Source organism: Rhinoderma darwinii, chromosome 3 (genome assembly GCF_050947455.1).
Source record: "Rhinoderma darwinii isolate aRhiDar2 chromosome 3, aRhiDar2.hap1, whole genome shotgun sequence".
Classification (NCBI taxonomy): domain Eukaryota; kingdom Metazoa; phylum Chordata; class Amphibia; order Anura; family Rhinodermatidae; genus Rhinoderma; species Rhinoderma darwinii.
Window position 1 is genome coordinate 292,837,231 of NC_134689.1, and position 19,477 is coordinate 292,856,707.

General features: G+C 39.5%; 1 protein-coding gene across 3 annotated transcripts in view; it reads right to left on the reverse strand.

Moving 5' to 3' along the window:
• Positions 1-873: 873 nt before the first annotated feature.
• BNC1 (basonuclin zinc finger protein 1) overlaps positions 874-19,477 on the reverse strand; it is a 173,329-nt gene continuing 154,725 nt past the window's right edge. For 2 of the 3 annotated variants that reach the window (XM_075858065.1, XM_075858067.1), the window contains exons 2-6: positions 19,092-19,158; positions 16,365-16,467; positions 16,030-16,265; positions 9,661-11,558; positions 4,235-6,302 (exon numbers count right to left, since the gene is read on the reverse strand). In XM_075858065.1, coding sequence (XP_075714180.1) covers positions 5,624-6,302; positions 9,661-11,558; positions 16,030-16,265; positions 16,365-16,467; positions 19,092-19,100 — 2,925 coding nt within the window. In that variant the 5' untranslated portion in view covers positions 19,101-19,158 and the 3' untranslated portion in view covers positions 4,235-5,623. Of the gene's footprint in view, positions 6,303-9,660; positions 11,559-16,029; positions 16,266-16,364; positions 16,468-19,091; positions 19,159-19,477 lie in introns of all 3 variants that reach the window. The other variant, XM_075858068.1, reaches the window with a different exon arrangement.

A 19,477-nucleotide genomic window follows, 5' to 3' on the forward strand; every position in this document is an offset into this window, starting at 1 on the left:
ATGGTCTGACTTCATGAGACACCCCTTTAAATTACAGAAACATGGGGGCAACTCACATGATTAGGTGATCACAGGTGTAGCCACAGCAGCCCATATAGCTGATATAGTGCTGAGAAGAGTGGGGAATTCCACATTGCTAACGGGAGTTAAACATAGACACCATTGTCTGCCACCCATCTGCACTGCACCATCACCCAAAATAGCTGTTGTGTTCTTGCATGTTTATAATAGGATATTTGTCCGTTTCCCTTGTACGTTCTCACAGGAAGGTTATAGAAGAGACTATAAACCTCAGTAAATCTAGGCCTGCTACTAATATATATCAAAAGGATTTTTCCGAAAAATGTGTGACCTGTCCTACGTGTCTGATCAACAGAATGAAGGCACATCCACACGTACGGATGAGCTGCTGTGTCTGGATAAACATTGAAAGGGCTACGGCACTTCCTGGACCACCACAGCCTCTTTATACTGCTTATCAGTGGGGATCCGACACCCATCCTAGGGATAGCCCATCAATCTTTTTTCCTGGAAAACCTCTTTAGGCTTGGGAGCGGAGATGGTTTTTTTTTATATTGGAAATGCAGGGTTGTCAAGATAGTCGTTAATTCATTCTTCCTTATTCATAATCTGATATTTTGATTAAAAGTAAAACCGATACCACCCATATATCCAAAAATTAATGTGTGAAAAAAGTAAAAAAAAATTATAAATAGGCGACGTGAAATTATATAAACACACTTAATATATTTCAAAGCGATTATGATCATTTCCTGTACACTACATGACAAAACAAATTGGTATTACCAAGCTGAGGGGACCGGTCAACTTATTTAGAAATAAATAGAACTAATCAGTGTAACGTGAGAAAGATTTATTATTACAAAAAATTTACATAGGGTATACAAATGTAGCTATTGGGAAACAATTAATTTTAAATAACAAAATACAATATATTTTGAAAGATGTAGAAATGGCCTTTTGTAGAACCTTGAAGAAAACCGGACCACTTATATTTGTGTAACCTTTAAATATAGAATACTGTTCATTTTAACAAAGGCCAGCTCTTGTGAACATTACAAACAACAAAAAGAACAATTAGAAATATAACCAGTAGCTAGACATTATTCATCTAAGATCTCAATCACAGGGCTGAAGGCTACTAGTTGCTTTAGTCGCATGTTCCAGATTAACTACTCATGGTAATACAAATGAAATATTTGTAATTGGCCATTGGAAGTAGGTAAAAGTGTAATTAATGTATCTTAAGAATTTGCACGGATACATAAGGAGTCTCTATGGTTCCGTATTTTGGAGCCATAGGCAGTCCGTGCGCCAGCGTATGGTGATTCTGTTCTGTACGGCACCATATTCTCCCCTAGAAGCATTATGGATCCGAAAACAATTCAACTAGAATACTATTATAGCTTCTTTTTTGCATGGTCCATCTGATGTCAGATTTATAAAGATTCACTGTAGACAGAGAAATTTGCCCCAAAATTTCCAATAGACAAGAATGGTTGATCTAATTTCAAACAGTCCAGTAACCTATTAATATACTCCCCTGTATCACATGTGTATTTACCAAGCTATAAAAGAAGGATCATACCAAAGATCTCTATGGCACAGTAAATGTTACATCTGGAACAAAAAAAAAAAAAAGACGGCCACATGGAGCAAAGCATCTCTGCGAATAGAAACTGAGAAGACAGTTGGGTAATCTGAAATAATATGCATCTGCAGGTCTCGGAGCTGCAAATATGTTGTGGCTAGGTTTCCTATAGTTATCAAGGCTTTCATTTTCTGACCATTGCTAGAAAAGAAACAACAATAATCTGATTGGTTCCTCTACGCAACATATTATTTGCATTAATTTTCAAAAACAAGCCCCATTGCTGCTCAGGGTTTTGAAGGCTGGATACATGCAGTTTTATTGCCGTTTTTTTTAGCCAAAGCCAGGAGTTGATTAAAAAAGGAATGAGAAGTACTGTGCACAAACGGATGCCTCGCATGGAAGCGGTCAGTAAGACTTGTATTGTATTGAATTGGTATCATGACAAATTGTATAACTTAACACAATTAAAGAAAAGTGAAGAGTGGACACGTGTACTATATAACTGAAAGACTTCCTTAGGGTAAGTTCACACTACAGTAAGTATACGTTTACCTCTCTTCCATCAGAGGAAGAGAGGATCGAAACATTAAACAAAGCAATGGTTCCGTTATAATCACCATTGATTTCAATGGTAATTATTTTGTTTTAGTTGCTTTACATTTGTCTCCGTTCGCTAGGTTTCCGTTTTTTTTAACGAAAACAAAAAGTTCTGCAGACTGCACCTTTGTTTCCATTCAAAAAAATGGAAACCTGGAGAACAAAGACAAACGGAAAGCAACTGAAACAGAATTACCATAGATTTCAATGGCAATTATTTTAACAAAACCGTTGCCTTCTGTTTAATGTTTCGATCCTCTCTTCCTCTGACAGAAGAGAGGTAAACGTATACTTATGGTAGCGAGAACTTAGCCTGTTGGATACACTCCTGGTTTTGGATAAAAATTAAAAAAAACTGCATCAAAAACAACATGTGTAATTCCACCTGAGGTGTTTTTTTTCATCTAAATTTAAAAAAAAAAAAAATTTATTGATATGGAGGAGAGATCGAGGAAAAAAACAAAACAAACAACTGCCCAGTCTTGAGGACCTAGATAATCTTAGGCACACTGGTGGCAAGGGATGCGCTGCGTGACAAACATATAAAAAGCAGTGCATCTGCAGCAACTAATCTGTCTCAAATTACTCACTGTTTGGCAGCAGTTACGCCATGCAATTCCAAAATCTCAGCCTGCAGTATTAATGGGGTTTTCCGAAACGTAAAAAAAAAAAAAAAGGGTCAGCTGACTTTCCATAAACAGGTGCCGCCCTTGTCCATGGACTGTGTCTGGTATTGCAGCTCAGTTGCATTCAAGTGCAATATAAGGCCTTGTTCACATGGCACTAAAAAAAACCTTGACCTGTAAACGTGTCAAAAACGCTAGCGTTTTTGCAAAGTGTTTTATAAAGTACAGGCGTTATTTATGTGGTTTATGTCGCTTTTTCTGGGCGCGTACTTAGGACTCCCATTGACTATGGGAATTAGGCACGTTTTTGGCGAGTTTTATGCGCCAGGAATTGACCGGATGCTTCTTTTTTTACACGACGCGTTTTTTCAAACGCACACAGGAAAAAAATTGTCGTATGTATTACAATGCGTTTTTCCATTAAAGTCAATGGGAAGCTTGAAGCATGCATTTTTGACGCATTTTTCGAAGCGTAAAACGCAGCAAATACGCACCGTGTGAACAAGGCCTTAGATACTGCCCATAGGCAAGAGTGGTACGGTTTCTAGAGGGGGCGACAACAGACTTTTCTTTTTAAAAAGCAATGGCTTTAAATACATTTTTCCCCCAAAAATATATTTTGATCCGAACCTCTGAATTCTTTAAAAGTGGGTTCCCTTGCATAGAAAAGTAAACCCATGTTCACAAGGCTTGTGATTAGCAAAAACCACCCCGTGTTTAAAAGAATAAGGATTCATCATAGCTTTTATTGAGCCACAATCTTGGGGGCCCCAGTCATACACTGAATGTACACAGGATACACTGCTCGTTTTCCAGTTCAGATGCATTTTTCAAGGATTTCAACTGCAGCTACATAGCAAAAACTTGCATACCAACTGGGCTCATTCCCAATAAGTTAAATATCAACAAAACTGAAATACTGCTACAGACAGCAACAAATTAAATCTGTGTGTTTTCTTATATATATGTACAATACATGACAACGATTTCACAACTCCAGTCCTACTGGAATCTACACATATTTGAAATGAATGAAACAAAAATGTTGTTCCTATTTACAAAAACCGAAATCAATATCATGCTTCTGGAAAAAATCTGTCTTCTCCAATTTAAACAAATAAAAAAGCAATAACATTTATATAATAATAAGACATAATATCATTTGTAACAAAAGTGAACGGACAGCATTTTAATACAAAATGCCGGGAACAAGTGCATAGCATACGGAATAACAAACATATACAGTGACAAAGCTGTAGTGACATGGTATCAAAACTGTACAAGTCAGAGCATGACGTTACTACTTACACAGCTCATTATTGTCATTGTCTAAAAAAAAACGTGAACGCTTTTATTTTGTTCAGCTGGCATCAGAACAGTAGTGGTTTGACCATTTTGTGTGTTTTTGTATTCAGTAAAGGGAGTTGTTTGCACATCCTCTACTTTGAAATGCATCATTGTTTCGTTCTTTCAAGATCATGCTTTTTCCTAGAATGAAAAAGATGCATTAAAAAGAGAGCAGTGAGAGACGTTTTCCTTACTGTTTTACAAGTAGGAAGCAATCTCTATACCATAGCGCAGGTCTTTACATTTGTTAGCATTTTCACACCATAAAAAGTAGTTGTCAGGACTCAGTCACACGCATGCATTCTGTAGAGAATATGTTCAACACAGGGAACAGACTTTAGAGTGAATATCCACCTTTTATCACCATGTCGTTTTTAGGTCTGAAATTCTGTGCCAGTCAATTTTTCGATATTTCTTTATAGTAGTCGTAACTCCATGACACAGCGGCAAATCACCTGCATTGACATAGTTTTAAAAGATAACATGCTGACTGCCTGCAGTAACTAGCAGGGGATGGGGGGCTTAGGAACTGCATACTGCATTATGCATCAAGTTTTTTGCCTAAGTTCAACATATACATTGGGGAAAAAGCTTCTGATGTATACGATATATGTAGGCTTTGATGGATGCCTAACAGTGGCATGAGTCACTATAGACTTTAATGGTATCCATTAAACAGATATGTCGTGAACTGGGGTCATGAGACTTCATGATGTATTCGTTAAACAGATACCATTCTAGTCTATGAGTGACAGATGCCACTATTAGGTATCCGTTTAACAGATAGGTCATAAAAGGCTATTTGAAAGCCCACAACGTATCGATTAATCGGATGTTTCTGACATATGCTATACAGTAGCATACGTCACCCATAGGCTCCCATGTTAAAAAAAAAAAAACTTATACTGCGCAATATTTTTTTTTTGCGGGATTCAGCAGGATGGAATAGCTTAGTCTATTACACTAGTCCATCCAACATATACCAGTCCGGTGGAGCCCAAAAGAACACTCTTGAGCTCCATCAGGCTAATGGAGTCCAATGGACACGTCGGGAGCTCTCATGACGTAGAGGCTAAACCGGCAACAAAACATAAAGTAAACAGGTTCTAAACAGTATGCAGTGAGTTTCTATACTGCCTCTAGTGGCGGCTGCAGACATCTTATAAACGTCAATGTAGTAGATTTCTATTTATAGTGGGCTTTATAGTGAGCTTCAACCGCTATAAAGATATATCAAGACATTAATCAGTACCAAACTTTGAACCTATTTAGAAAAAAAATAAAAAATCGTGCTAAAGGGTAGACAATCACGTTAACATTGAATGAATGACGTCAAGTGCTTTCAAAATAATTTTCAAATTAAGGGATCCATTAACATAAATCTGGCCATTATGGCACAACAGAAGTCTGATTTTTAGTAAACCCTGCATAATTCGTACTAAACAGTATTTGATGACTCAGATAAGTTTCTGTGCAAGTTAGGATTTTGGCTGTGTCTGTTTCGACTACGCACAGAAGAGAACGTAATGTTGCAACCAGCCACTTTACATTTATGAAGTTGCCGCAGATGTACTGTTTTGTAATGGGCCCTGAATGTGCCCTTGTTACTGTATGTTTTTTGGCAGATGTGGCAGGTTATTGGTATACCAGATGGTATATTTGAGAAACTTTGGTCAGCTCTACTGACCAAACTCAAATTGTGGTAAAGCTCTTCCTGTGGCATGAAGATCAAGCCTTCAATGTTTTCATCACTATCTTCCACTGGTAGGTTACCTTCTTCACTACCGCCATCCGAGTCCCAGGAGGAATGTGAACTGCTTGCTGACTTGAGGCTTGAGGTTGTGCTTAAATCCAACACAACACTGTCATTCACAGGATCTGTACCAAAGCTGTCCAAACAAGGCTCTCTGATCTTACTCATGGGATAAACCAGGCTCCCTGTCCGATTCATTCCTTTGAAGATCACAGATGTCTGTCCTGGGTTCTTTAGTGGGGATTCCTGGTAGCGATCCTTGGTCATGTCTTTCAAAAGATAAGGAATATTGTAAGGGTTGTTTTGTAGTTCCAAAGCATCTCTGGTTAGAAGTTTATGATGAAGGTTCAGATTAGAACTATGCCTGAAAAACAGAAAGAAGAGTGAGGGGAATTCCAATATACAGATAGAAGGCAAGTACCTTCTTGTGTATTTATTATGGTAAAATATGACATTGCCTAATAAAAGCAGATTAGCGGAAACAACATTAAATGAAACAAAGCCTGCGGAAATTGTTGGGTTAGAAAAATGACAAACAAAAAACAGTGTTCCACTATATCCTGTATTATATACAGAATATATCCAATTATATAAAGTGGTGTTTAACTTTTTGTTTTAACTATTGCCAAAAAATTCCAATATCGATACATAAAACATATGATAGTTTGTAAGAAGAGGTTAGATTTCCGATTTAAAATTCTGTTGCTGGATAGTTCCAGGTAAAGAACTGCATTTGCACTAGATGTAATGCTAAACATAAAGCAGATTTATAGTATAGTATGCAAGAAAAGTCAGTAATACTAGTTAATGTTGACCCGTCATAAGACAAACAAATTTTTAATAAGGGCAGCTATACAAAGTTAAACTAATACACTGAACACCTGTGGGAGAGTCTCCTGAACCGAACTGGGTGGCTGACATACAGGGCTGTACTCCTGCTGCTCTGCTCAAGTCTTTCCTAAAGCTAGCATCACCAAGAGTGCTTGAAAAAGAAACAACAACTACTGCTACAAAAACTAAAACTACTACCGCTACAACAACTACTATCGCTACTACTGCTACAACTACAACTGCTACTGCAACTACTACTACTGCTACTGCAACTACTGCTACAACTAAAACTACTACTGCCACAACTAAAACTAGTACAACTACACTTTTATTGTGTAAATTCACTTTTATTGTGTAAATTCACTTTTATTGTGTAAATTCACTACATATGCATAGGGCCCAACTTAACTAGTGGGATGCAGATGCACCTGTGTCCAGGTATTGAAGGGGGCCCTGCAGCCCCTCTTCTATATAATAGGGCATCATTACTACAAACAGCATGTGATAGGTGGGGGGAGAAGGGGGCCAGTTAGAGATTTTCCATCGGATTTCAGACTTTTGGGGGTAGTCACTGGAAAGATTTTTTTGCACCTTACTTTGCAAAAAGTTTAATAAAACAAAAATGAGTGATTTTCCTAGGATATTGATATGGACTATGGGCAAGATTTTGCCTTCTTCTACATGAACATACGTCATTTACAATAACAACACGTGGGATATTTTAAATTTTTGTCTTTGTTGATCTCAGTATGTATGCAAATATGTCTGTAACTACTGTAAGAAGTGTATTTGTTTTCTATGAGATTCATCTAGCGTCATATATATGTAGATCCACTATGTCTGACCAGTTATTCTGTATAAACACCGAGAAATATACTGTCGTACTGTTGCGGCACATAGATCTCCCTGGTGACATGGGCTGCATAGAAGTAGGGGGTTTATTTTCTTTTTAGTAAAATCTAAGACTCATGCATGACCAAGTATTTACATAAAGCAGGAGGAGATAAGTGGTTACCAGACACCTAGGTTGTTCCTTATTAAGCAGTGATACAATAGGATCAGTGAGGTGCAATCCAACCTGTCTAATCCATGCTTCCCGCGACAGCAGGTAAGGGTCTGCCATGCTTCACAGACATTAGATTGTCAGTGGACTGCACTAACAAAATCCCAATGTTTGAGAGCTCCTTTAGCACTACTGAAAGTGAACGTTTGTTTTCAACCCAATGAAAAAGCTCTGTGTGGGAAAAAGATCCTGTAGTAAAAGTCAGTCTGGAATTTTATGAAAAATTGTATGTGTACAAAGCTGCTCTTTATAAAAAAAAAGTGCAAATTTAAATAATGTACGGTCACAAGTTATTGCTGGGTAAAAGAAACCAAGTAGTAAATTCTGCACACCGAATGACTGGACAGCAGGTATGATCAGACCTATAGCATGTCGGTGGTAACAAAAAAAAAAAAATACAATCTATAATAATACTCACTTAGCCACTTACAACCCACTGCTTTAGAAGTGAGTGGCAGGGCAGACACTGGTGGATCACTTGTGCTGCTCCATTCACTTAGACACACTTTTAAACACACACTTTTAAACAACTGCTTCCCTCCATATAGCCACTGGTGGGAAGAGGTAGTCTGGAAATCATAGCGACTGATGTTGTCATATGTATTGCCCGAAAGGATGTCAGGGCTAACTATAAATATTAGGGTATGCTCACACAGAGTTTTTTTGCAGGCAGAAAATTCTGCCTCAAAATTCCATCCGGAATTTTGAGGCAGATTTTGAACGGCCTGCAAGTCGTTTGCTGCGTTTTTTGCCCACGGCCATTGAGCGCCGCGGGCAAAAACGCAGCGAAATATGCTTTCTCTGCCTCCCATTGATTTCAATGGGAGGTCAGAGACGTAAACGCCTGAAGATAGGGCATCTCGCTTTTTCCTGCGAGACGGTTTTTCCGCTCGCAGGAAAAAAACGCCTCCGCCTCTCATTGAAATCAATGGGAGGTATTTTCGGACGCTTTTTGGCGCGTTTTCCGATGCGGTTTCCGCGTCAAAAAACGATGTAAACTGGCCCTTAAAGGGACACTCCAGCCAAAACGAAAGTTTCCCGTGTGTACCATTATGGTATTCCATGTGTCAATCTCACCCGTTATTTTTCTTGCTGCTTCTATCTCTATATATATATATATATATATATATATATATATCAGACTGGGATGCTTGCTTAGCAGCAATGTGAATCAGGCTTGGTGACACACTACGTGTCCCCCTTCACAGACTTCATCAGTTCCTCTACTACACGGGGGGGGGGGGGGCAGAAACTTCTATCATCAGCAACCACTGATGCTTAGACAGGTTCCTGTCACACAGGTTTAATGTAGAAGAATATAATGCAGCCTCCCTGTCTGTATACTTAAGGTTTCTTGGCTTATTTAGGAGAATATAGAGAGAGTGATAATCAGTTTCCCCCTGCATGCAGAATTGGTACGGTCTTTAGCTGGTCATGTGATGCTGTGCTGAAGCAACATGGGATTGATAGCAAAGCAGAGAGGAAGAGAAAGCTGGGGAAATCTAAGAATCAAGATGGAGTTTTTTTTCTTTAAGAACAGACAAGGCAGCAGTTCAAGTAAGTACAGTACACATAAAAGAAGTGTAGGGTGTGGTATACAGTCAGGTGGGGAATGCAGACATAGAAAGCTGTGTTTCCACTGGAGGTCTTCTTTAAGCCCTGACATCATATTTAGAGCAAGTGTCACATTTTTGTTGGCTACAACATATATCTAACATCTATATGTGGGATTATTAAAAGCAATATTTAAATGCTCAGTAGCAGCAAGCTAAACATGGCAAAAAAATCTAAAATTAACTATTAATATTTAATAAAAATAGGTTTTTACCTGTCTCTGCTCCTCCGAGAAGGAAAAGCAGCATTGCAGCCATCGATTGTACATAAATGCATTTCTTTTGGGTGTACATTTTTGTAATGCATTTTAACACTGTACGGGTTTTTGAATGTCTTCTTACAAATCTCACAGTGGAAACGATTTTCATCCTTGGGAATATCTAAGTGCTGATTTCCACGTTCTATGTCTGCAGAGACACTCAAACCAGAGCACTTGTTAGATATTGCACCAAAAATGCCCCCGTTGAAAGGATAATGTCGAAATTCAATACTGTCCTCAGAATCAGCATGTTTTGACTGTTCTTTATTATACAGGGAGGGGTCAGCCAGCTGCCTCACAACATTAAAGTGGTTTGAGCGTTCATATTTATTTTCACTGGAATCCACTTTCAATGCCGGCTCTTGTGCAAAGGCATGAAATTCATTCTCAGAGTCAGAAGATGTACTGTCATAACTTCTATCCACAGCAGAGTGAGAATTTCGTTCTTCTCCATTTTGAGATTGTAAAGAGATTACAGAACGCACATGATCCCTCTCAAATCCACCTGGACTTTCAGCAGAGGTATCTACAATTCTATCAGAGTTATCAAATACAGGGGAATCATTTTTATTTGGTGAGAGGTCCTCTTCAGAACTCATGTTTTCTGTACTTTCGGTCGGGGTATCCACAGATTCTTTCTGGATTTTGATGGGCATGCTGGACTTTCGAGATTTCTTTTTTGGCATGCTATCCAAAAGCAGATCTGCGGAAGCTAACTTATCACTGATAGATGAAGAGATAGCTGGTAGGGAAGGGAGCATACAAGGAGTATTAGCGATTTCAGCTGGAGTAACAGGACTTCGGTAGAAAGGTAGAACTGGTTGAACAGTTTTCAAGTTAGGAATGAGAACACAAGACTGACCAACGTTCGGAATACCCGTTGGCATCTTTGAGTCAGTGCTGTGAGTTACATAGTTATTGGAACATCTGTTATCTAAACAAGGACTTTTAAGTCCCAGCCTTTTGTGATTCTCAGATACAGAGATAATGAGTCCATTTCGAAGATCTTTATCTCGATTATTCCTATTCATTGGCATATGAAGTCGTGGGTTGGGATTAGAACTGTGACGATTTCGGCTACGTAGTGAACTAAATACCATATTGCAGCCCTCTATGGTACACCTGTGTTTTATCTTCAGATGGACTGCATTGTAATGTATCTTTAATGTTCCTTTGTCATAAAAGGTCTTTTCACAAGCAGTGCAGTAGACACGGCCCTTTCTGGGTCCAGTGCCGTTTCGGTCAGCAGACTTCAGTTTATTTTCAGGAGAGACTGAAGTCATCTCATAGTTTGTCAAGGTGTTGTGTGAACTGGAATCGCTTAATGGGCTATCATCTTCTGCTTTGGTGACGACATCCTGAGCACTTATGCTGGACTCATTTTCTAAATTAAATGATGCAGAACTAGAAGTCAAGAAGCTGCTTTCAGAGAATGATATATGGGCATCTTGTTTGCTTTCATTCCCTCTATCCTGACTTCTTTCAGTAAGTGGCCTTTCAGGTGGTGAGCCTATGAGAGGGGGAGGCACAGGGCTGAAAAATTGAAATGGCAATGTGAAGGCCATGTTATTGATCATGTTCTCAAATGGATGTATGGAAGATGGGGACATTTTCTCCAGTGGGTTAGGTACTATAATAGGACTGCTCCTTGGGTTGCTGCCTTCAATAAACGTTCGGATGTCAGAATTTGCTCGAGTGCTGGGAATAAGTACAGAGTATCCCTCTTTCTCATGGATTGCCATAAGTTCCACAATAGATTTGGTTTCTCCAAATCGAAGAAACTGTTGCAATGTGGCTAATTCTTCTTCAACAGTCATTATTGACCAGTGATCCAAGACTTTGCCAGATGCATCCTAAGGTCAATTTTGTTTTTAGGGAAGAGGAAAAGACAATTGTGTTAGACACATAAATATTGTTTATAAATACATTAAAAAACAATACTAACCAGGCTAAATTTCTATACACAGTTGTTAGAACCTGAGGATATTTTAACCCAAAACCCATTAAGCTGAGTCCCATTTTAAGTCAACTAATAAGTGGTGGCCACACTGTTCCTTCCAATGTAAGCAATCTAGAAACAATGCTGCTTAATAGTGTTTCTGGTCAGTAGCAGAGGAACCCTTCAAGATGAAGTGCTCTTTAAATTAGCATTTTAACATCCTCCTTTCTGGATTTCTTCCCTTAGATGGAACATTTATCTAGTTCTCTGAAATTAAAGGGATTGTCCAGTACCGGACAACTGATGACCTATCCACCGGATAGGTCATCAGTATATCATCGGTGCAGGTCCGACACCCGAACCCCACACCGATCAGCTGTTCCTGTGGCCTGCAGGCACCGGACGTTATGGCACAGTTGGCTCCGTACATTGCATAGCGGCTGCGCTGCCGAACTGCAGCTCAGCTCTTATTAGCTTGAATAGGAGCAGAGCTGCAGTACTGCAGCTCGGCCGGATATCCTTGACCGGAGCCATCTGCTTCTGGCATGGACATCCAGTGCCCGGAGGCAGCCGGAGCGACTTAACGGTGCGGGTTCCGAGGGTCGGACCCCCACAGATCATGTACTGATGACCTATCTGGTCCGGTAGTGGACAACCCCTTTAAGTTAATTTTGGCAATGTAGTATTATTTTTTTTTAACTATTTGTAACCCAACACAACACATATTTATTGACTTCCTTGGGAGAATACATTTGTCATATGGCATCCCCTGGAGCATGCAGAGTATAGAAATCTAGATATGTAAATAGCTTAAAAGGATTAAAGTGAATTGAAGAATTAAAGTGAATGGAAGACGAAGGCTGCAATACCTGTGAATCGCCGCTACATGTGTGTTGACGATTCACAGTTAGCAAGTAGAAATGAAGGGGAAGTAGCTCTCGTACGAGTGCGGCACCCCCTTTAAAACAGCTGATCGACAGGGGGTCCCGGAAGTCAGACCCCGACCCATCATCTATTGGTGACCTATCCGCAGGATAGGCCATACGTTTTTAGGGATTGAACAAACCCTTTTTATAAAATATCACTGGGTCTGTACTCAAGACCTATTTTATACATATCCTGAATATGGGTTCCTTCAAACTTGCGTATCAAATACAGATCAAATACGAATGCGACATACGGATCTTTTCTTTTTACAGTTTCCGCTTTTGTTTCCATATTGTATCTGTTTTTGTTGTTTTTTTGTTATGAGTTGTTCGATTTTCATCCGTATTGTTCCAATTTTTTGTTAAAGGATTCACTTTTTTTTTTTGCGGTTTTTGTTACGTCGCTGAAATACAGATGTAAAAAAAACTGACCAAATACGCACATGTGCACTATGCAAAAATGGAACATGCGTTTTTAAAATCAGCCCATTGGGGAAATTATCAACTTTTCAATGTCATTTTTTCTGGGAAAACTCAAAAGTCTAAATTTAAAGTAAAAATAGCGAATTTTGAGCCACATACGACGCTCCTGCCTCTTTTCTAAAAAGTTGGGGAAGCTTAGTAAAAGTGGCGTGGTCACCCGTGAACCGACAGATTTATTATAATTTACGCCAGAGATTATATCGGTGTCCATTACATCGAAAATTTATGTTAGCTCCTAGTTGGCGTAGATTGAACTCTGTGGCCAGGGGTGTAACAGGGGACAGGCAGGCCCTGTACCATCATCCCATAACTGATTGGATATTAAAATAAGTAAAAAAAATAAATGTGGTGCATTTATTTTTATTCACTTCATCACTCTGCTTCTACCCCCACTCCGATCTTCTCAGACCCCCACATCAGGCCGCGGTGCATACAAGGTCCTTACACCGAGCAGCGTCAGGGCCTTATTATGACGTAGCACACGCAGGCCTGTGTGTGCTGCATGCCTGCATCGCATATAACGTCCTGACGCTGCTTGGCTTCATGACCTCGTATGTGCTGCGGCCTGATGTTGGAGTCTGAGAAGATTGTGGATGGGGGAGAGGAGCGGTGAGGTGAGTAAAATGTGAAATATTAGGTCTGATTGGGGGGGGATGGCGCACGGCCAGCAGAAAGATGCAAAAATGTGCCTCTTAATAAATCTGTTGCATTTTACTCCAGCGGTATAGAAAGCCAAGACTGGCGTATAAAATGTCTTTGTAAATATGCCCCCACTGGCTAAACGGTACCAATTTGGATCCCTTAAAACATGCTGCGCATTGGGAAAAAAATAAATAAATAAATCGGCATGCGAATAAAAAAGGAAATGTAAATAAAACCATTTAAATGTATTGCCAACGCTTTTTCAATTAAACAAAAACAGGAATAATAGAGTTTTGATATACGGAAGTGTGAATCAGACCTAAGGGTGTGAATGAGGCCTAAAAAAGTGCTTCAATTCAATTTAAAGAAAAAAAACAGTCCAAAAGTGTTCTCCAATAGAATGTCTATTAATCCTTAGGGTATGTTCACACGGCTTATTTTCGGCCGTCTTTCGGGTCGTAAACTGGCGAAAAATCGGCAGCAGAATGCCTCCAAACAACTGCCCGTTGATGTCAATGGGAAATACGGCGTTCTGCTCCGACGGGGCGTATTTTTACGTGGCCGTATTTAAAAACGGCCGCGTAAAGAAAAAACACCCGCAAAACAGAAGTGCATGTCATTTCTTGAGCCGTTTTTCATTGACTCTATAGAAAAACAGCTCCAAAACGGGCGTAAAAAACGCTGCGAATAATCAGAGTTGCAAAAAAAAACTTCTGAAAATCAGGAGTTGTAAATCCTTGAAAACAGCTCCGTGTTTTCAGACGTTTTTTGCTAAGCATGTGAACATACCCTTAGAATCAATTGGGCTCTTAGATATCAGAACAAATTTATGCAAGCAACTTATTTGAAAAGCAAGTTGTGCATATTGCATTTTAGAATCAGAGAGTAGATAACCTCTAAAGATGATTTCTCATCTAAATCTAAACGGATGAGTTAATATAAAAATAAAAAGGCCACGCAATTTACGTTTCAGATTATCTTCTCATTTTAGTCAAGTCCCATCCCCCCCACTGTAAGTTTAATAATCTTTCAGGCAACTAAGGATGGTGGAATAAATGAAGGCGTATTGATCTATAGCCAGCTTCCACAAAGCACAGCTGTAATTACACTTGAGTGTTGGAGTTATATCAAACTCTGGCCTTGTCTAACTTTTCCCAATAACTACAATAAATATTTTATCACAGGACATGTATTTGATAGCCTACAGAGATTTTTCACAGTCCATGAAAGACTTTTCAGGTTGATGAAGAATGTATCATCATATTTTTTTCATGCTGTAGAGGCTTTGAGATAATTGATTCCATATTTTTAATCCCAACACTAAAACACAAGATTATCCAGATCATTAAATATTGATCTGTCATGATATAAGACCATAATGGAGCTTTGCACAAAAAAAGCATAATTGTAGCAAGCAGCATGAAGAGCAGGGATCTCGCAAGCCGTTTAATTAGCATATCTTAATTGCGGTCCATTGTGCTCTTACCAGGTACCAAGATGATCATAATGGATTGCAAACTAAGTGATTTACAGTTACTACTGGAGTTTGTAAAGGCAAGCAAATGAACTAAAACAACCAACAAGATTTTAGAGGGTTTCATGTAGGTTCTTTGTCTATTACTCATAAAACTGTGCCATCACAATGCTGGTTGTGAGAGGTACTGCAGATTCTTTAGCCCAGTGCTTCTCCTCTCACATCCAGGAGTTGTCTGGGCACAGGGTGGTTTTTCATACTGATGACCTATCCACAGGATAGGTCTTCAGTATATGATCGGTGGGGGTCCAACACCCGCACCAATCAGCTGCCCAGGCAGCCTCTGGGCACCGGATGTCTGTGCCGGAAGCAGTTGGCTCTGGTGACAGTATAGCAAGTGAATAGAAGCAGAGTTGCAGTTCTGCAGCACGGCCACTATGCAGCGTACGAAGCCATCTGCTTCTGGCACCGAACACTACACACTGTGCATAACATCCGGTGCCCGGAGGAATTGGATCAGTGCAGGGTTCAGGTGTCAGACCCCCACCAATCATATACTGATAACCTATCCCGTGGATAGGTCATCTGTATGAAAAAGGGTCCATGGTCGGACAACCCCTTTAAATGCGTCCAACAGTTAATGTAGTACGTATTTCCTTATTATCTTAATGTCTAAACTTTTACGCACTAGACCATCCACAGCGGTTATCCAACTCATTTACAGCGCAACAGCACTACCTAACCTTTACAAGGTGTGTTTTGCTAAAGAATTTTCTTATAGACAATAGTTGATGAATAGAGAAAGAGATAGATAGATAAATAGATAGGTGAAACTTTGTACACAAATACGGCAGAATTACCTGAAGCACATAGCCCCGGATGTAGTCCTGGAGTGTCCAGTCAAGTGAATGAAGAATCTGAATGACCTCTTCTTGCTTTAAGACACTGAAAAGTCGATCAAGCAGAATTTTCAGTCGAATAGGAATGGCTTCAGTTCCATAAAGCATAAGGCTGCTAATATCAAAGACTACGCTGGACTGAACGATCTCAACTTGACCGGTGGGGTAAAAGTGTGGGATCCGTAGCTTACTCAGCGCTAAATGAACATAAGAAAATAAGTATTAAAACTATGTTAATTAAATAGAGATATATACAAATCGAGAGAGTGATCAGAATGTAGCGGTTTAATAAATACCATGCGCCACCCATCCATGTCTGCACTGCTCGCACTGACGGGGATTTATTTTGCCAGGCTTGAATCCCAAACAGATGCAGTTTACCAGTGTACATCTTATTGCCTGTAAAAAAACACACTGAATATTAGCATTTAATATTGCAAAACATAAAGCAGAGCATTAGAATTCCCATCATGGAGCTGCTATAGTTGTCCCCCGATTTCGTGTATGCAGGTAGCAATGGCGGCATACTGATGGTACTTCTATCAAATAGAAATATACACATGCACTCTGTGTATGGAGATCACTTCCAGATATAATGGACATCAGTGACAGATTATAGTGCATGTTCATACTTTTATGGCTTCCAAGTGCAATGTAATGATTACTTTCCGTTGCCATAGTACATCTTATCCATCTGGATGCCTTATGCAGGTCATAAATAATCTCCATTATAGTGGGTTTCAAAGTCAGATGCACAAACGTACAGACATAACCTAAAGTTCTATAAGTTATGGGAGTAAAGAACATGTGTTCTCAGGGATGCATCTATACAATAAAAAGATGAAAACGGTAATAAACTATTTCCCGGATGCAAAGTTCTTCATAATAATTCCTAGATTACGGATTTCTAAACTCTGCAGGCCAGGGAGGGCAGCTGCATTCACACAACTTTGTTTAAATTTGGTTGAATGGATTTGGAATACATGGAACAAGTAAGAAATTCAATCTGTCACCACTTTTTAGGTACATCAATGGACATGTCTAAGAAGAGAAAATTCCTACATGTTCTGTATTGGAGGGCACTAAACCCAGCTGTATGGTAACAGTGAGTGAAGACTGGGGATGTACATTAATCCTCTGGGGAAACCATTCCTGTACAGAGTGGAAAACAGATTATGGCAGTCTAAGAAAACCAGTCTCAAGTTACCCCTATTAGCATTTCATCAGCAGTACTTCCTACAGGGGTTTAGGACATCTGCTGAAACTTTGTATGCAACTGATTTATAGATTTACATGATCAATAAATGAAATGCTTTAAAGAAGAGTATGACTGCAACAAGAATTCTCGGATATTTCAGTTTAATACGGTGTTGCAGAAAGGCTAGGACTGTTTTTCATGCAAGTCACCTGAGATTTTAAATTGCTGTGCAGTCTTTCAATTCCTATTATTGCCTCTGAAAGAAAAGATTTCGGCAAATGTCATATCGCCCCCCCCCCCCCCCCCATAGTGAATAATAGGAGTTGCACCATTTTACGAAAAAAAAAAAAAAAAAAGTGATCCGGTTTAGAAAAAACATTTTCAAATATCGTACTTGGGAATTTTGAATTAGAAGAGAGTTCAGGACCTTAATCTTTTATCCAGAATGGCTTCAAAGAGCTTCTCTCTCTCTCTGAAGGACCCAGCATGTCCATGCATTACATGGACAGATGTAGATTTCAATGCTGTATTTCCTCTGTGGAGGCACTGCAGGGAAAGTGAATACTTGCCGTCAGGTCCCCCCACAGATTACAGCTGTTTGCAGGTGGTCCCAGGAGTGGGACATCCTGTGATCTGTCCTGTGGGACATCATTGAAGGACCCTCCTGACAAAGAGATACTGTCCAAAGCAGACAACCCATATAAGCAGCCGTGTAGTCCTAGCCTTAGACAAGAGTGGGATGCTCCACAGATCTCAACCTGATCAGCTTCATCTGGTAAACATTCATCTTCTCATGTTCTCACTTAGTTCATCCGGGTTGAGTTAGGCTGGGTTCACACGTTGTGGTTAAAATGTAATTTTTTTCTTGTGAATCGTAGAAAAACTGTGCCATCCAACTGTGAATCCAGCCTTGGGTGGCCCATGCAATCAAGAGGGCGAGAAATACACAGCAAAGCCACAGATGGATTTACCACGTATTGTCGCGTTTTCGCAATGTGGTTTTTGCACACGCATCTTGTACAGGTGAAGCACATATTTTTAATCCTTTGGTGGCACCCTGAATGAAAGGGGCATCCTTATTAAGTAGGTTTTATATACATTAGTTAATGGAGACCAGCTCAATGTTGCGTTTGTGAGCAGACATGAGATATAGCAGGTTGATATCCAGGTTGTTTGCACTTGGATAAGCTTTGTGACATCTGGTGACTTTTTCATTAACAGAATACCATTTAAAAACAAAAACGGACATGTATTATAAAACAATTGAATCCGACATGGAACGCACCAGTCAGTGATATAAATGATGCTTTAATATTTTCAAACTACGTTCAATAAATACATGTTATGCTGCTTTCCATGGAGGTGTTAAATAAATATTTGAAATCATCAGTATACGGCTACATGCAAACGTTGCGTATTCTGCTGCGCAAAATACACACCAAAACCGCAGCAATACGCAGGAAATTAGCAGGTAAAAACTGCACCTAGTGTGTTCCTCGATGCAGTTTTTACGTTTGGATGTGATTTTCGGCAAGTTTTCATGCTGCGTATTTTGGTGCGATTTTCCTCAGCACTAGGCATATAGCATTCGCAAGCGGAAATGCAAGATAAATTGACATGCTGTGGATTTTAAAATCCGCATCGCAGATCAATTTACGTGCAGAAAAATGCAGCAGCGTGTACATGAAATTTCCTGGAATCTCATTGACTATGCTGGCACTGTATTGTGCTGCGGTTTTGCCGCACGTAATACGCATCGTGTGCATTGCTACTGATGGTAACGTGTAGTGATAAATAGAGGAAAAAAAAGGAAAAGAAAACTTACCTCATTCATTTTGCGCTTTGGTTCAGTCCCCACAAACAGCTGAATCTCATTCCCTGGAATGCACTCACTAACACACAAAACAGAAGGTCAAGTTACTTTCTGAAAACACTTCTTGGCAATGCTTCCAATCCAGCTACCACCCTCATTACAGATATTCACTCTGCTACAACTAATAACTTCTGTTCAGTATCAATAAACCTTAACCCATTCACACAGTGCAGAACTTTATAATATATATATATATATATATATATATATTCATAGCCAATGATGGAGCAAGGTCATCCTCATCCAGCATAGTTTAATAGGTATGTAGTGGTCTCTATCTTATGGTGGCCACACACAGCCAACAGCTACCTCCACTGACTCCCCCATAAACACCCATG